This window comes from Chanos chanos, chromosome 8 (assembly GCF_902362185.1).
Source record: "Chanos chanos chromosome 8, fChaCha1.1, whole genome shotgun sequence".
Taxonomy (NCBI): Eukaryota; Metazoa; Chordata; class Actinopteri; order Gonorynchiformes; family Chanidae; genus Chanos; species Chanos chanos.
Genome location: NC_044502.1, coordinates 18,647,140 through 18,665,742, shown reverse-complemented (window position 1 = coordinate 18,665,742; position 18,603 = coordinate 18,647,140). Strand labels below are relative to the sequence as shown.

General features: G+C 46.4%; 1 protein-coding gene across 1 annotated transcript in view; it reads left to right on the top strand.

Annotated features, from left to right (window-relative positions):
• cacna1ia (calcium voltage-gated channel subunit alpha1 Ia) overlaps positions 1-18,603 on the top strand; it is a 109,976-nt gene that overhangs the window by 49,159 nt on the left and 42,214 nt on the right. The window contains exons 5-11 of the mRNA XM_030782955.1: positions 1,605-1,764; positions 5,791-6,112; positions 6,425-6,517; positions 14,174-14,522; positions 14,732-15,135; positions 17,059-17,210; positions 17,365-17,550. Coding sequence (XP_030638815.1) covers positions 1,605-1,764; positions 5,791-6,112; positions 6,425-6,517; positions 14,174-14,522; positions 14,732-15,135; positions 17,059-17,210; positions 17,365-17,550 — 1,666 coding nt within the window. The remainder of the gene's footprint in view (positions 1-1,604; positions 1,765-5,790; positions 6,113-6,424; positions 6,518-14,173; positions 14,523-14,731; positions 15,136-17,058; positions 17,211-17,364; positions 17,551-18,603) is intronic.

The following is an 18,603-nucleotide window of genomic DNA, read 5'->3' as shown; positions in this document are numbered from 1 at the left end:
AAAGGGGGTGGGCAGTGTAAACCTTCCATCACCCCCTCTCCTCATCAATATTTTACTGTGTATTTCTCTGCTCATTAATAACATGAATCCTGATGGGATTGGCATCTGGTCATCGTTTAGATCACACACACACACACACACACACACACTTGAAATAATGACCTGAGAGTAAGAGAAGAGGTGAACCTGGTGTGCCTTTCAGTTAGAGCTGAGAGGAGATGAGAGAGAAAAAAAGATGGTGAGTTCTGATGACAGACGCTTCTTTTGTGACCTCTGGACCTCAGCCACTAATCCCTCTTTAACTCTCACAACTGGTCGTCATTATAGGCTGCCTCTATTGCATCTCTTATTCTCTCTTGCTCTCTCTCTCTCTCTCTCTCTCTCTCTCTCTCTCTCTCTCTCATTCTGTATCTTTGTTTCTCTCTCTCTCTCTCTCCCTTTCTTTGTCTGTCTGTCTGTATGTCTCTTTCTTTCCTCCTTGCTTTTTCTCTTTGTTCCTGAGTTTCCCTGAAGTCATGCCTTGTTCTCATTCTCTCCATTTCTCCCTCTCTCTCACCCAATTACATGACATACAATTCTCTTCTAATGAGCCGCCTGAGGCAGAATGCCGCGTTTATATTTCACTCACACGCACACACGCACACACACACGCAGTCAACAGCGTCACACACAAACACACACATTTTAATTCTTTATTTGAATCCTCCAATCACATTTCCAACATTAAGGTTTCAAATATTTCCAGAGATAATATACACTCTGTGACATTTAGTGGTACAGAAAACATCGCCTGCACCACACAGCGAGGCTACCAGTTACAGCTGAGATGGAGTAACATTTTGCCAGTTGTCTGGCCCTTTTCTCAGACAGGCCTGCCAAACGGAGGCTGGTAACTGTGAGTTTCTGAACATGGCCAAGGCTGCCAAACATCAGAATCGCCAATCTACATTTGTAACCTAGCTCACAAACATATGCAACTAAGGGCTAGTGCTTGGTTAGTTTGTCAGAGAAGGCTATGTCCATATATAGGTCAAACAGACAACCTATCACTAAGACTGTCGCTTCTTTTTGGCCGTCATTTACAACAACAACATCAGGGGTGTTAGGGATGTTGCTGAACACGTCATGAGGGCTGTTGAACCAATCAGGCATTACGTGGGAATGTTTATGCACAGATACATCTCTTGGTAACACATCACTATCAGCAGTGGTAATTAAGTCAACAATACAGTCATGATGTGCAGTGTAGTGTCCCTTGTACACTTTATATCCATTCATAATATGAGCAACTGATTCTAGGTGGTGTTCAGAGTGAGTGTACATTAAACAGTGTGGTCGGTGGTTATTAGGGTACCATAAAGCAAGGTTGTATTTTGTTGGTTACACCTGCAGTCTGGCCTTAACAGTAAGGCTGAGAATGTACACACAAACACACACACACACACACACACACATTCTAACACATCAGTGCACTGAACTGATCAGGTCAGTAACTTGTTACAACAGTACCTGTTATGCCATTATTCTCTCTCTCTCTTTCTATGATTGTGTTTGTGTGTGTGTGTGTGTGTGTGTGTGTGTGTGTGTGTGTGTGTGTGTCTAAGGCATGCGGATTCTGGTGAATCTGTTGCTGGACACTCTGCCCATGCTGGGGAACGTCCTCCTCCTCTGTTTCTTCGTCTTCTTCATCTTCGGCATCATCGGTGTTCAGCTGTGGGCAGGCCTGCTCCGCAACCGCTGCTACCCCGAGGAAAACTTCACCCTGTGAGTACTTTACACACACACAGATGAGCATTGCCCTGTGTTGTAGTCTTCATTTGCCGTTGTCTGGTTGAAATCGAAATGCCAAAGGAAACCGCTGCCTCCTAGGCACTCACAGAACCAGGCTGGGCCGCTGGCATTTTCTTATTCATGAGGAGAACTTCTTGTGTTGTCCAAAAAGTCTGTCAGCACAGGCAGGCAAACCTGTGTGTGTGTGTGTGTGTGTGTGTGTGTCCTGTCCTCAGACCATTTTCCATGAGAGAATGATGACACTGAAACACTTTCTCCATTTCATTTCCCTTCCTCTCTTCCTTTCTCTCCAACTCCCTCTGTCCCTCTTTCTTCATCTGTGTAACAGTTTTAATCTCTCTCTCTCTCTCTCTCTCTCTCTCTCATTCTTTCACTTCCTCTCTAACTCATGAATATACAGGCTGTAGCACGACTCTCACCTATTCTCTCTTTTAAATTCCCTCTCCTCTTCATCAGTCTTTTTACTCTATACCTGCCATTGGAAATACAGATAGTGTGACGCCCATTCAGTGCCTGGACTTGATTAAAGCTCAAATCCGTGTCCATATTCATGAGTGCGTATCTGCCAGGGGTTACCGTGCCAACAGTAGTCAACCTCACTCTCTCTGCTGTGTGATTGGATTTGAAAAATGACAAGTGATTCGAGCATTTTATTCTTTGTTAAGTGGATGCATGAGAGTAAGAAGGTGCGTGTGTGTGTGTGTGTGCGTGTGTGTGTGTGTGTGTGTGTGTGCGTGTGTGTGTGTGTGCATGTGTGTGTGTGTGGTGTAAGCGCTAATGCTATAGATGATTTACTCATCTGTCTCTTTATCTGACAACTTCTTTCACCTCCAGTTTTTCAGTTCTCAGCTCAGTGTCAATCTGCCTTCTGTAACACACACATGCACGCACACGTTCACACACACACACACACACACACACATACACACAGAGTCAGTACGTTCACACACACACACACACACACACACACACACACAGAGGCAGACTGACTGTTGGGTTCTTAAACTCTTTCTCTCTCTTTTTCTCTCTTTCTCTCTGTGCCTTAAGTTGGAGTTTGTGCTCTCTGCAATGAGAACTTTAAAGGGACATGTCTTTGTGTGTTGCTCTTTAACTCATGGCCAGAAGCTGAACACTGACATTTATCATAGAGCTTTAGACAGGCTGCTTTACATTCACCCTTCAGGGAAATCTATATTTCTGTATGATAGTATGATCTATTTGTTCAATTTATCACATGATCCACTGTTAGAGCCCTTCTGAGTGTCCTTGATTAAACATTCATGGGATGCGTACGTGTATGTGAGAGAGTGTGTGTGTGTATGTGTGTGTGTGTGAGTGCATGTATGTGTGTCTGTGTGTATGTGAGCATGAGAATATGTGCGTTTGCATTTGTCTATGTGTATGTGAGTACAAGTGTATACGTGTGTGTGTGTGTGCGCATGCAGTCAGATGGACCCATCAATCCCCCAAAGTCTCATTGACTGTGATGATGAAGGACAGAAGAAGACTGTGATGATGAAGGACAGAAGAAAGACTGGATGATGAAGGACAGAAGACAGACTTGCTGACGAAGGACAGAAGAAGACTGGACGATGAAGGACAGAAGAAAGACTGGATGATGAAGGACAGAGGAAGACTGGATGATGAAGGACAGAAGAAAGACTTGCTGACGAAGGACAGAAGAAGACTGGATGATGAAGGACAGAAGAAAGACTCAATGATGAAGGACAGAAGAAAGACTGGATGATGAAGGACAGAAGACAGACTTGCTGACGAAGGACAGAAGAAGACTGGATGATGAAGGACAGAAGAAAGACTGGATGATGAAGGACAGAGGAAGACTGGATGATGAAGGACAGAAGATAGACTGGATGATGAAGGACAGAAGACAGACTGGATGATGAAGGACAGAAGAAGACTGGATGATGAAGGACAGAAGAAGACTCGATGATCCCAGATCCCTGTAATCCCATCATTTAACCGCTCTCTGAGCTTTTACAGTGTGTGTGTGTGTGTGTGTGTGTGTGCGCGTGCATGAGTTGGTCATTCCCTAACCCTAACATTTTTTGTTATTTTTTGTTCTAATTGTGACCCCCTTCACCTTTGACCTTTCTTCCCCCTCAGATGCCAGTTTAGGTTAGTTTTGCATGCATCTGAGTGCAGCCAATCACAGCTAGGTAACATGTCATACTCAGTGGAGAGCACTATTCCCTTCTGCTCTGTCTTAGAAAAGAGCCGTGACATGCACACCCACCCAGGGGACACACTGCTCACCTGTGCCTGTCACCTGTCCTTGTCCCCTGTCCCCTGTCACCTGTCCCAGCTCCTGACAGGAACTGCAGCCCAGCTGGAATCTGTCTCCTGAATCTGAGATTTAGGAGGCATCTCTGCACTGTGTGACAGTACTACAGCTGGGGAGTTTTTATTATTCACTTTTAAAAGAGGTGATGTGATCAGTTTCTGTCCAAGACGAGAGCTGAAGTTTAACAGGTTTCAGAACATCAGCTAAACCGTATCAATTATACAGCAGTAAAACTGAAGTGGTTCAAATGTTAGAACAACCCCAACCCAAACCCTAACCCTAACCCTAATCCTAACCCTAACCCTAACCCTAGTCCTAACCCTAACCCTAGCCCTAAACTTCGATCTGTTCTCCGGACAAACCATGCTGACAAAGGTCTAAAGCAGAGAAAAATGTTGTGTGTGACTGTTTGCGTGTCTGAGTGTGTGTCTTTGTTTGTGTGTGTGTGTGTGTGTGTGTGTGTGTGTGTGAGAGAGAGCTGTGCGTGTGTCTGTTTGTGTGGCCAGACTTAAAACAGAAGAAATCTGAATTCTGTTCACACTTCACTGTGTTATTACTACTGTATAAGCATCTTGGTTTGAATGTGCAGATGTGTTATGACTAATGCATAGTGTTTATTTAGAAAGATTTGATCACAAACTGAATATGTACCCTGTATGATTAAATTATTCTAATTTTCAAACTCACTGAACTTATTTTTATTGAAATTTTGTATGTTTTCTCATCCATGATTAACCAACTTTTCCTCTGTTTGCATTTTTGTTCTTCCATTAGTCACTATATCCAGTAGATCCCCATAACAGAAAAACAGAAAAGTAAAAATTAAGTCATTTAAAATTTGTGTCCATTTGATGAAGTGAACAGTGGAGCCAAATGCGTGGTTATGGTTGTGAAGTCAAATGTGTAAAGTGGCAGATGAAGGACAGGAACAGGGATGGCCAAAGATATGAATAAGAGTCTGATCTCATATGACTGAAGGCACAGTTAGCCAATCACAGAAGAGACCCCGTGTGAATGCCCCAGCGGGAATGAGAGGGCTCTCTGGGGGGCATGTGCAGACAGAGAGCTCAGCAGAAGCTAGCAGTGTGGAAGAAAACACTGAGATTTACTCAGGAGGCTTCACAGACACACTGTGGGCAAACCGCACGGAGACAAACAGTCTACCTTTTCTAAGTGGAGCTTTGCCATAGGTTTAAAACTCTTTCTCTGTCTCTTTCTCTCACTTGCTCTCTCTCTCTCCCTCATATTCTCTTCCAAACGTCTCTCCTTTGTCCTGTGTTGAATGTAGTGTTCAGTAAGCAGGGATGGGGGCTGTGTGCTGTTTGTCTAGTTACTGTGAGTTTAAGATGGAAAAACACTGACATGGCACTGACATGCTCCTGTCCACTGACTGAGGGCAGAGTCAGGTGAACTGTCCAAGTCAAACTGAGACTAAATCCATCTGTAATGCCTAATATAACAGTCCTCACTGAGTCTTCTGTTTCACCTCACAGTCCCCTGACATTTGACTGCCACTGTGTGTGTGTGTGTGTGTGTGTGTGTGTGTGTTCACTGTATACCCACATACACCTAGAAAACTAACTATATTGCCTGTCTTCCTCTCTCTCTGTACCTGTTTGTCTGTCTATTTGTCTGTCTCTCTTTCACCCATTTACACCCTTTAACACACACACACACACATGCGCACACACACACAGTTCCTCAGGTATCACACTGCCTGCTCCGTACTACCAGCCTGAGGAGGATGAGGAGCGGCCCTTCATCTGCTCTCTTCCTCAGGATAACGGAATCATGTCGTGCCGTGACGTTCCCGCACGCCGCGAGGGCGGACGGGAATGCTGCCTGGACAAAGAGGACATCCTCAGCGCCGAACCTCTGGTCAATGGGAGCGCTGGGGCCATGGGCCTGTGTGTGAACTGGAACCAGTACTATACCCGTTGTCACACAGGCCACACTAACCCGCATAAAGGAGCCATTAACTTCGACAACATCGGCTACGCCTGGATAGTCATCTTTCAGGTACAGTCAGGAGAGGACTATGGTGTCTAGAGAGCGAGGTGTGGATGATGTGAAACAGACTGACAACTTAATCTCTGTTAAATGACTGCTCTGCTTTTTCTGTACCATTTAAAGCTGATTTTCACAATGAATTTAGGGGCTAGATGTTAGATGTGTAGCCAGGGCATATGTATTTGGCATAGCATCAAAACAAATGAAGTAGATTTCAGATAACACTCTTCTATCAAATATATGACTTTTTCCCTGTGTGTGTGCGTGTGTATGTGTGTATGCGTGTGCGTGCGTGTGCATGTATCTGTGTGTGATGTTTAGGTGATTACTCTGGAGGGATGGGTAGAGATTATGTACTATGTAATGGATGCACACTCTTTCTACAACTTCATCTATTTCATCCTCCTTATCATCGTAAGTATAAATACGCGCATGAGTGTGTGTGTGTGTGTGTGTGTATGACTCTGCGCTCCTATATTGGTAAACCGTGAGCTGATGAAATGTGAGCTAACGAAATATCACATCTTTTGCTCAATAATCCAGTGTAAGTCTTGACGGACTGACTGACTAATGGATTAATTGATTGACAGATGATTGATCAATATACCAAACTTTAACATGTTACAGTGTCCCACATTACTACACTCTATTCACTTTACTGCCTGATTTATTACAGACAGATATTTAACCATAACCGTGAGTAAGAAAAGCAGCAGTCATCAAAACAATACAGTTATTCAAATGAATATCCCCATCTGGTCGATAATCAGCGGCTCCTGATATGATAGCGGGTTGTAAACAGAGGCACTGATGGGTCCCAGTTGTCCATTAGTGTGTTACAGGGCCATTAGAGAATGAAAGGCTGATATGGATTATATTGTACATACTGATGCAGCCAGGGCGTGGTGGGTTTAAGCAAGAGCTGTAGGACATTGATTCAAGTGTCGCTAAGACATGTAAAGATCAGTTTTTTAATGAGTAAGAAAGTAGAAGATCAATATCAGAAATTACAAAAGTAAACACGGCTCTGTTTCCTGTCTAATGTACAGGAATGATTTAGTGTACAATAATGACCTAGTGTAACAGGGCTGACCTACTATAGAAGAATGCCGCAGTGTAACAGGGCTGACCTAGTATACGGGACTGACTTGGTGTAACAGGGCTATCCTTCAGAGATGATGTGTGTGAGAATGATTATTTTATTTACTGATTCATTAATGAATGATTCTTGTTAAGACAGAATCCTTTTCTGTAGCAGTCTTGATCTATCAATGCTAAGTGAGCAGCAAATGTAGAAACATCTGCTTTTTTTTATCAGACAAAGGGATTACCGCAGGGGTGGGGGGGGGGGGGGGTTGATTTGGTGAAGGAGAAAGACCAATCTATATATTCATTGGTTTGATATACATGTAACATGCCACTTTGTCTTTTCACACTATGAGCTTTGTAACATGGCCAGCTACTTCACCATTGCCTATCCACCACTGAACAGGGTAGAACACTGATAGACAAAGAGAGAGAGAGAGAGAGAGCACAAGCGGCCCTGGAGAGTTTGGCTGACAGTGTTAACCACCACACTGGACATGCATGGATCAGCTGCGGTCTGAAGGATGAATCCCAAATGGAGGGCATGCATTCTCACCACCTGCCCCACCCTTATGGGAGCTATACCCCTCGTGTCTCACCCACACCCACATGTTTCACTACAGCTTGTCACATTCAGCCATCTCTCAGGGTGTGGACAGAGGGGGGAAAAAATTAAATTGATGGGTTTTTTTTCAAAATACTCTCCCATAAAATGAATAAAAGAAACCCCAGTGTGGGGTGTGTGAGTATATAGTCATATGAGTTTGTGTATGATTTTGAGTATGAGTTTGTGTATGATTTTGAGTATGATTGACACTCCTCTGCCACCTCACCTAATCAGCACAGTTTCAAAATTACAAAAGGTTACAGGGTTTCGAAATGCCCTTTGGTTGTGTTTTCTCTGGCCTCTGTGTGTGCGTGTGTGTGTGTGTGTGTGTGTGTGACGGCATGTGCACTGCTCCCCCTCCTCATCCCTTTTTTTCTTTCTCTTTCTTTTTTTTGTAATTTACTATGCTGGTATCCTGCATTCTGTAACTTGGCAACCGCGCCGCCGGCGGTCACTACCTGTAGAGAGGAGGACCATAGAGTAGCCTCCTGTGCCAACTCCCTGCTGCTCCCATTCAATTCACTTCAATCCTGAGCGTTGCTCCTCTCTGCCCCGCCCTAGCCCACTCCGCTCTATTCGCCGCACAGCTCTGGCCTCTCTTCCTATTCCTCTGCTCTTAGCTCAGGAAAATAAGATGGCCTGAAGAAATTCTGAGAGGCTAGCCAAAAAAAACAGGCTAGATATTTCTTTGGGTGTGTACATTCTTGGCGCTTCTGAAATGACCTGTTTTGGAGGGTGAGCAGGAGAAAAACAATTAAGGGCAGAAAATGTCATCAGGTCTCAGAGGTTAGAAGGGTAATTATGACACTTGTCATTACTGCAAACTGGCCTAAGCTACAGGTTTTTTCTTTTTTCACCATCCCACTGTGAGTACTGTAGTTTTCCCTCTCTCTCTCTCCCCTCGTCCCTCTGACCGGCGCTCGGGCGATCTCGGGATCACCCCGCCCCCCTGTCAGGTCCCTCCAGGGTAAGGGCAGGAATTAAAGGAGAGTATAAATCACTCCCTGTCAGAATAGACCTTTTAAACATAGCTTAAGAGCCCTCTTCACCTCTGTCGCTTTAAACCGGCTTTACTCTCTGCCTTCCTCTCCTTTTCTTTCTCTCTCTCTCTCTCTCTCCCCTTGCCCTCACTCACACTGCTGTGTCATTTTATGGCTAAAGCCATAGGGTAAATGTGAACAGCTTAACACAAATGTATAAATGAGAACTGATGAAGGTTTTGTGTAGCTGTCCATCGTGTCCGATGATGACGCTTGCTCCGGGGGATGGGGGGGGGGTTCAGCGCAGTTGACGCTGGTGCCATTTCATGTGGCTGTGGAGGCCGACGCGTGAGCCACACACTCTCCCACAGGTGGGGCAAGGGAGCCCAGATGTTGGGGTAATGCCGGCTGCCCATTGGTGTCGCCGGGCACGTCTTTCGGTCCTTCTCTGTTGGATGGTGTGATGTATTTGTTTGGTTGTCTCGGTACAGGTGACCTGCCAGGCCGTTCTATTGAGTGCTAGAGGTTCAGGATGGGTGGGGTTTATGTTGCAGCGCTTCAGGAGGTCTTTGGTATAGTCCTTATAGCGCCTCTTTTGTCCACCAGCAGCCCGTTTTGCATCGCAGAGTTGCCCATACAAGGCTTGGTGGGGTAGGCGGTGGTCAGGCATGCGGATTGTATGCCCTATCCAGCGAAGATGCTTTTTAGCTACTGCTGCTTCCATACAGATGGAGTTGGTCATGGAGAGGATCTCAGTATAGGGAATTCAATCTTCCCAGGACAGCCCAAGAATTTTTTGAAGGCATCGGATGTGGAAGGCCTCCAAGCTTGTGATATGCTGTCTGTATGGGGTCCATGTTTCTGCCCCGTAGAGCAGAGTGGAGGCACATACTGCATTGTAGACGGCAACGTTGGTACTGACCTTCAGGTTTTTGTTTTCAAAAACCCTTCTGCGGAGTCGCCTAAAGGCTGATGAGGCTTTGTTGATGCGGCTGTTTATTTCACTGTCAAGGGAGTGGTCTGAGGAGAGTGTAGAGCCAAGGTAGGTGAACTGGTGAACTATTTTGAGAGGAACACCATTGATTTGGAAACAGGGAGGTGAAGGAGGTTGGATGGCGAGCTGTGCCATGACTTCAGTTTTGTGAATGTTGATCTGGAGACCGAATGACTGGTATAGGCTGGAGATTGTGTTTAGGGCATGCTGCATGGACTCGGCTATGTGCCAAGACAGCGCATTTGGCACGTCATTGTCTTTGTATGGGCCTGGATTCGTCAGATGTTGAATAAATTTGCGTCAAGGCGGTACTCCAGGTGAACTCCATCTCTGTCTCCCAGGGCATGGTGGAAGAGCTGGGTAATGGCTGAGTGGAGGAGATTGAACAAGACTGGTGCCAAGACACAGCCTTGCTTCACCCCAACGTTGACCTTGAAGGACTCTGATTGGAGTCCTCCTGTGAGGACTCTGGCTTGCATCCCATCATGCAGTTGCTGCAAGACGGAGAGAAACTTGGTTGGTACCCCAAGTTTGGAGAGCAGTTTCCAGAGCATCTCACGGTTTATGGTGTCAAAGGCTTTGCTGAGGTCGATGAAGGCTATGTCTTTGCGCTGTTCTCTGCTCTTCTCTAGCGGCTGCCATAAGACAAAGATCATGTCGGTAGTGGATCTGGATTTCCGGAAACCGCATTGTGTTTCCGGGAGAGAACTTTCTGAAATGTGCTCCACTAGTCTGTTGAGCATGATCTTTGCCAGTACTTTCCCTGCGATGGAGAGGATAGAGATTCCACGGCTGTTCCCACAAACTGCTCTGTCCCCCTTCTGTTTGTAGATGAGTACAATGTTTGCATCCTTCCAGTCCTGAGGGAGGATCTCGGACTTCCAGATGTTTGTGATCAGGAGGTGTAGGCGGCGTGTGAGGAGGTACCCCTCATATTTGAGCACCTCTGCTGGAATGCCATCAGGTCCTGCACTTTTGTTGTTCTTCAAGCCCCTGATGGCTTGTCGGGTTTCAGAGAACTGTGGGGGAGTGTCAAGGTGCATGATTGGTGGGAGATCTGGAAGTTTGTTGAGGATGTGGAGATCAGCAGGGTTGGTGTGGTTAAGGAGGGTCTCGAAGTGATCTGCCCAGCGGCCAAGGATCTCACCCTTGAGGAGAGTGTTCCCATCTGCTGATCGGACAGGGGCAATAATTTGCTTCCTGGGGACATCTAGGGCTTTGATGGCATCATAGAAGCTCTGGGTGTTATTACAGTCTGCAAGGTTTTGGAAGATCTTGTGCCTTCTGCAACCACCAGGTGTCTTCCATGATCCGGCGAACATGTTGAGTCACAGCTTTTGCCGCAGCAAAAGTGGCTTTCAGGGTGGGGGATCCAGGGTTAGACAGGAGAGCTTTATGGGCTTCATGTTTTGTTTGCAAGAGTGATTGGATTTCAGCAGAGTTTTTGTCAAACCAGTCCTGGTGACGTTTCCTCGACAGACCAAGTGCTTCCGAGGCTGCACTGTGGATAGCTGTGCGCAGAGCTGACCAGTCAGTGGATTCCTCCGGAACTTGGTCAAGGTTTCTTGCAAGGAGACGTCGGAGGTTGCCTGTGGTGGTGAGGTTGTTCAGTGCTGTGCGGTTGAGTTTTCTGTTTGGGGCTGTCTTTGGGTGATGGAGTGGAATGTCCATGAGGAGTTTGGATCTGACCATTTGATGATCAGTCCAACATTCAGCCCCGTGCATGGCTCGGGTAATAAGAACATCCTGTCTGTCTTTTTGACGGACAATGATGTAATCCAGGAGGTGCCAGTGTTTTGAACGGGGGTGTTGCCAGGTGGTTTTGAGCCTGTTCTTCATTTGGAAGATGGTGTTGGTAATGACCAGGCGATGTTCTGCACAGAGGGAGAGGAGCTGGAGCCCGTTGCTGTTCATTTTCCCCACTCCATGCTGGACTAGGACTTTTCGCCATGTGACATGCTCTGTGCCCACTCTAGCATTGAAGTCTCCCATGAGTAGGAGTTTGTCTGTGGATGGGGTTTTCTGGATGATGTAGTTGAGACTTCTGTAGAAGTCCTCTTTGATGTTAGGTTCTGTATCTAGGGTTGGTGGCAAAGCGTCGCTTTGTGAGAGGGATGCGCCATGTCATCAGCCTTTCGTGGGGGATTCTGGAATCCGTTGCAGTAGTTTGGTCTTCAATGCAAAGCCAGCTCCGTGAAGGCGGCGTGTGCCTTCAGGAACTCCTTTCCAGAAGAAGGTGTAGCCCGCACCGACTTCTGTCAGGGAGTCCTCACCGTGTAGCCTGGTTTCGCTGAGTGCTGCGATGTCGATGTTATACTTCGCAAGCTCCAGGGCCACAAGTGCTGTTCTACGGTGGGGTCTGTCCGTTGTTTCAGCCGTATCCAGGAGTGTGCAAATGTTCCATGAAGCGATGTGCAAGTAAATATTTCCTTTTTTTGTTCTTCGACCGCAGAGAGCGATGCTCTGACGGTGCAGCTTACCGTCCGGAGTTGGGGGAGCAGACAATTTTTGGACCACCTTTTCCAGGTCCTTCCCCTTCAGGGGTGAGCAGTGTGGGGCTGCTCAGACGCAATGGAAGCTGCCGAGGAGACACGCTGCTCCATCCCGCGATCTCAACGACCATCACTCCATTGCCGCCTGTGTGCATGGTTTGGCTAGACACTACCAGCCACATCCTTGGCCTGTGCCTGCCGCCATTCCACATCGCCACAAGGCTTATGGGGTGGGGGGGTGGAGCAAGGGGCTTGCGCAGGGAAAGGATTAGGGTGAGGGTGTGGGTGCGCAGTCCTCACTCCCACCATCTTGACTCCGCCAGACAGACTTCCAGTGGCACGAGAAGCTCATGACGACCTTCATCTGGGGGGCAGCGGCAGAGGCTGAAGGAGGGAGATTGCAGGCAACCCTACATGCAAAACAGCGTGTTCATCTGTGAGGTAGTCCTCATATGACACACACAGGTCAGTTTAAAACAGCGTGTTCATCTGTGAGGTAGTCCTCATATGACACACACAGGTCAGTTTAAAACAGCGTGTTCATCTGTGAGGTAGTCCTCATATGACACACACAGGTCAGTTTAAAACAGCGTGTTCATCTGTGAGGTAGTCCTCATATGACACACACAGGTCAGTTTAAAACAGCGTGTTCATCTGTGAGGCATGTTAGAAGAGCTATGATGTAGAGAGGGAGAGACAGCAGCGTGAGAGAGACAGGAAGAGAGAGAGACAGCATACCTCTGCATAATGCAGGGGTAAATCCAGTTTTGGCCTGTCCGCTGATTAGGTGCGGTCCATGCCGTCGTCTTCTGATCAGAATCTCAAATCAGTGTGTGCTGCAGATGTTTTCAACTGGGGTCTAAATCAAAAGCAGGATGCACCTGCAAATTAGCACTGACCCCTTCCACAGATGGCCACTCCTCTCCCCCTCTCCTCTCCCCCTCTCCTCCCTCGTTTGCACACTTTGATCCGATGCTCCTGTTTTCATTAAACGTGAACCTAGGATTTCACACCTCCGTGTGTGTGTGCCCATGCATACATATGCGTATGTGTGTGTGTGCGTATGAGCGCACGTGTGTGTGTGTGTTTGTCTGCACATATGTGCCTATGCGTGTGTGTACGTGTGTGTGTGCACATATATACCTGTGTATATGTGTGTGTGTGTGCTTATGTTACATGCATGAGCGTATACGTGTGTGTCTGCAGCCCACAGATGATGGCTGCCGTGTGTGGAGTGATATGAATGAAATGTGACACGGCTTTGCCGTGATGAGTCATACACTTCCACTTTGTCTTTACGCTGGGCCCTCTTATGCATTTAATAACATAACAGATATGCCACTCATTTGTCAGAGTGCAAGGGAACATGGGGATACCTCATATAGTGGAATTTCAATTGCGGACAACGAATTTACTCTTCAAAGTTTTATTGCGAGTTATGGGACAAATTTAGAAAACAAAGAGGGAATAATTAGAGCCGCACAATTCGAGCCATTTTCAAATGCTGGCGCTGCCAGCGTATGACGTCACCTCAGCGACCCTAGCCCAACCAATCACAAAGATCCAATTACCTATTTTGACACACAGAGTAAAAAAAACCCCAAAAACACAACACCTCACCTCTCTTATCCAGCCTGCTTGGACCGCACCGCACACCCCCCCCCCCCCAATTCTTCAGATGTATTCTCCTGATATGGAATGAGAACTGGGTCCCACTGGAGCCTCATTTAGACCTAAAATCTCACTGTTGACTACAGACTAACAGGGTGTCACAGCCTTATGAATGTGTAAGACTGTTCTCCAATTCCTCATCACAGCCTGAGCTGTGCTTTAAGCTTGGACACTTTCTGTGGGGGTTAGGTGCCCTTTTTAAACGATGTTTACAAATGGTGTCTATCTCCTGTCCCTCAGATTGGCTCCTTCTTCATGATTAACCTGTGCCTGGTGGTGATCGCCACGCAGTTTTCGGAGACAAAGCAGAGGGAGCACCAGCTGATGCAGGAGCAGCGAGCCCAGTGTCTCTCCTCCAGCACGCTGGCCTCCATGGCCGAACCAGGAGACTGCTACGAGGAGCTCTTCCAACTGGTCTGCCACGTCTTACGCAAGGCCCGTCGACGGTCTGTCGCCCTCTACAACACGCTTCGCGGCAGGCCCCCGCCTCCTGGGGGAGGGCGTGGGAGGGGTAGGGGTGGAGCTGGGCACAGAGGGGGTGGGGCCAGCATCAATGGAGGGGACAGGCACCACTGTCAGCTGACCCAGGGTGAGTGAGTGTAGGCTGTTGGAGGAAGAAACAGCAGTGGGGTGTGTGTGTGTGTGTGTGTGTGTGTGTGTGTGTGTGTGAGATGTGTATTCTTGGGTGAGCATGAGAGAACTCTCATGATTTGTAGACAATTTTCTTGAAATCAATCTCTAAAGGTTTTCTCTCTCTCTCTCACTCTCTCTCTCTCTCTCTCTCTCTCTCTTTTCCAGTGTCTCAATGTCCTCACCAGAGCAAGCAGGACCAGAGTCCTCAGGCTTTGGATAATGCTATCTCCTTAGCTGTCACTCCAAACCCTGAGGAGTGCCCTCATTGCACCACAACCCTGTCAATCAGGGAGGGGGCAGGAGCTGTGAGAGATTCAGCCAGTGGAGCTGAGGAGGAGGAGCCAGACAAGGAGGAGAATCACTCTGAAGAGAGGAGGGAGGAAGAGGGTGAAGGCAAAAATGGGAAGGCAACAAAAGCAAGACGTTCCTGTTTCGGGCAGTGCAAGGCATTATGGGATGAAATGAGGCTAAAACTGTGGGGTATAGTGGAGAGTAAATACTTTAACAGAGGAATTATGATTGCCATACTCATCAACACCATCAGCATGGGTATCGAACACCACAACCAGGTAAATACACCACATGTATAAGCACTACCTTTCAGAGCTTCATTTTCAACACTGTCTAATCAAGAGCTTAGGAACTGTCTAATCCGTGTGGATTTGTTCCAGTCCATGATATTAGGGTTTGTTGTAATATGCCTGACAAATAAAATCGTACATGAGAGTGTTTTGAGGATGCAATGGAGTTCTTGAAACCATGGATACTAGCAAGGGTTATATTCTTCCTCTCTCTCTCTTTCTCTCTCTCTCTCTCTCTTTAGAGCATGCCACCTCTGTTTCTTTGACCTGACTCCCCCCCCCAACCTTCGCCCTGTTTGTTGCTCTCCCTCCCTCCCTCCCTCCCTCCCTCTCTCTCTCTCTCACTTTTTCTCTTTCTGTCTTTCCACCCCCTCACTCCTTCCCTGCCTGCAGAAGGTCTTGTTGTCTCATCTCTGAAGAGTCTAAAAATAACAGAGCTGTGAAGCAGACACAAAATGAGAGAGAGAGAGAGAGAGAGAGAGAGAGAGAGAGAGAGGATGAAAAAAGGAAGTGAGGGGGCAGGATTACTGGTCTCCTATTACACAGCAAATTCAGCTCACACATAATGCACACTCAATATGTATTATATAACACACACACACACACATACACACACCACATGCACGACACACATATTCATGCACCAACGCGGGCACACACATATCCAAACATCACACGCACACACTCAGACACACGCTACTGATCTATCCTTTTGCTTACTCATCAAGAAGTTAGAAGTATCAAGCTAAACTGAGAGGTATTAAAAATAATCAACGAGGAGAGCTAAAAAAGGGTAGTGCAGGGAGTAAAAGTAGAAAGAAAATGTTTCACATTCCTTCATGGCTTCGTCAGCTTCTTCATGACATAAGTTTTGTCTTGTAATTGAAAATGTAATTGAAATAAAGAGTAGAGGAGAAGGTGAAGAACAGAAAGTGACTGACAGATAGAGAGAGAGAACAGGGAGTGGATGGGTTAGCTCCTCTGTGCAGGTCTGTCATTATTACTCTTCATTTGTGTGTCAATATACCATGGGCTTAAAGAGCATGCTCTCAACTCGCTCGCTTCTCTCTCTCTCTCTCTCTCTGACACACAGATCCAAACAGCAGGTTCTGTTTTCATTCGTCCTTTAGTTTGTGTTTCTCTCATCCTGCCCATCAATGAAGGGATATTGATCATGGAGAAACTGAGGAGCCTGATGGTTTGACAAAGAAAGAAAGAAAGAAGGAAAGAAAGAAAGAAAGAAAGAAAGAAAGAAAGAAAGAAAGAAAGAAAGAAAGAAAGAAAGAAAGAAAGAACGAGTAGTTGAGAAAAGAGAAAATTCCAGAAGCATGTGCTTTTCAGGGAGCCCTACACCCCCATGTTTGTCTGTTCTGGCTTTCTCTGTATTTCTCTCTCTGACACACACACGCACACACACACACACACACACACACACACACACACACACACACACACACTTGAGCAGGGACAGTGAGCTGGGCCTCTGGCTGTCAGATTTGTATTTGGGGCCCATGGCAGAAATAATCTTTGTTCCTCTACTCAAGTCTCAGCCCCTACCTGGAGCAGGGAAGATGTACAGTCTATAGAGATATCAAAATGCCACCTTAATCCTCCGCACATCACACGCTGAGAGGGAGAATTACCAGCGGGGCCAAACTGCTGATACTGTCAAACTGACAGACAGGGGACTGCAGTTTTTTCAACAGAATATGCATATTTGTTTCCCTAAATATGTATCAAAAACCTTTTTCTGTATTTGCAAAAACAAACAACAACAACAACAACAACGATAAATTTCAATTGCATCTTAAAATTTGACAGATGACACAATAAAATATCTTAACTATCTTTCTCTCTCTCCCTCCTTCTCATCTCACCGGTGTCATCTCTTCGGTTCTGTCCGCCCTGAAGCCAGAGGAGTTGACCAATGTGCTGGAGATCAGTAACATTGTCTTTACCAGTATGTTCACTCTGGAGATGATTCTCAAACTGACGGCATTCGGCTTTTTCCAGTACCTGAGGAACCCCTACAACATCTTTGACGGAGTCATTGTCATCATAAGGTCTGGGCTCAGCTTTTGTTTTTTCCTTTTTTTTTTCAGCATGGACACACACACACACACACACACACACACATTTGAAGGTCAGATGTGAGAGTGTGAGATGTGTGACAGGTTAGTGGTGTGGTGATGTCTGCTCGGTCCATGTGTCCTGCAGCGTGTGTGAGATCGTGGGCCAGGCTGACGGGGGCCTGTCGGTTTTGAGGACCTTTCGTTTGCTGCGGGTCATTAAGCTGGTCCGTTTTATGCCTGCCCTGCGCAGACAGCTGGTTGTCCTCATGAAGACCATGGACAATGTGGCCACCTTCTGTATGCTGCTAATGCTCTTCATCTTCATCTTCAGGTATGGAAACACACACAGCTTCTCTGTGTGTGTGTGTGTGTGTGTGTTTGTGTTTTCATATCCATCTTCAGGTATGGAAACACACACAGCTTCTGTGTGTATGTGTGTGTGTGAGAGAGAGAGAGTGTGTGTGTGTTTGTGTGTGTGTGTGTGTCTTCATATCCATCGTCAGGTATGGAAACACACAACTTTTCTGTTCTGTGTCTACATGTGTTTGTCTTCATTTGCATTATTCTTATCGTTTCTACAGTCATTGACTGGTTCTGAATAAACATAGTCTAGTTCTGGGTAACAGCTGTATAGTGGACAGCGCAGTGGGCGGGACAGTGGGTCTGGTTGAGAATGTATGATTGAGAGGGAGACTGACCTGTAGGGTTCTGAGAATGTGAGTGACAGAGAGCAGTGAGGCAGTGGAGAGTACATACTTGCGTCCCAGCCCAGTGCACAGAGACAGATGGACCTCAACTACTGGATCAACCGTTTTAACAAACGAGACCAATCACATTTAGTGTGTACTGCCCCACCCCTTCCCCAAACTGCCTGCTATGCCCACTGAATTTATCACCCGTTGATATGAAAACAGAGGTGTGATTTATGGTATTAAATGGGTACTCTAGCCTAGAGTCTCTCTCACCCTCTCTCTCTCTCTCTCTCTCTCTCTCTGTCTCTCTCTCTCTCTGAGTGCAGTACATATCAGCTTATGTGAAAGAAAGCAGATGACAGGAGAGAACTGGAGAGAGTAATGTAAAAGACTTCAGTGTCTTGACTATCTAGAGTGTTAATGACTGTGAAACTTACTGATCTTTTGATCACACTGTTTCCTATTTTCCGTCAGTCCTGGAAGAGTTCAGTGAATTTTAGTGCAGCTTTCCACTCATGCTTTTCTGTCCAAAGTTTCCTGCCTCCAGGACCAATCAGGGGTTATGTTTTAAGAGTTCTATTTGTTAAGTCCATTTCTGTTTTTCTCTTATTAAACTCCACATTGGTGTCTGTTCCGTCTTCCATATGAAATCTATCTTTGGGTAATGTTCATAGGGACATTTTTTATCTGGT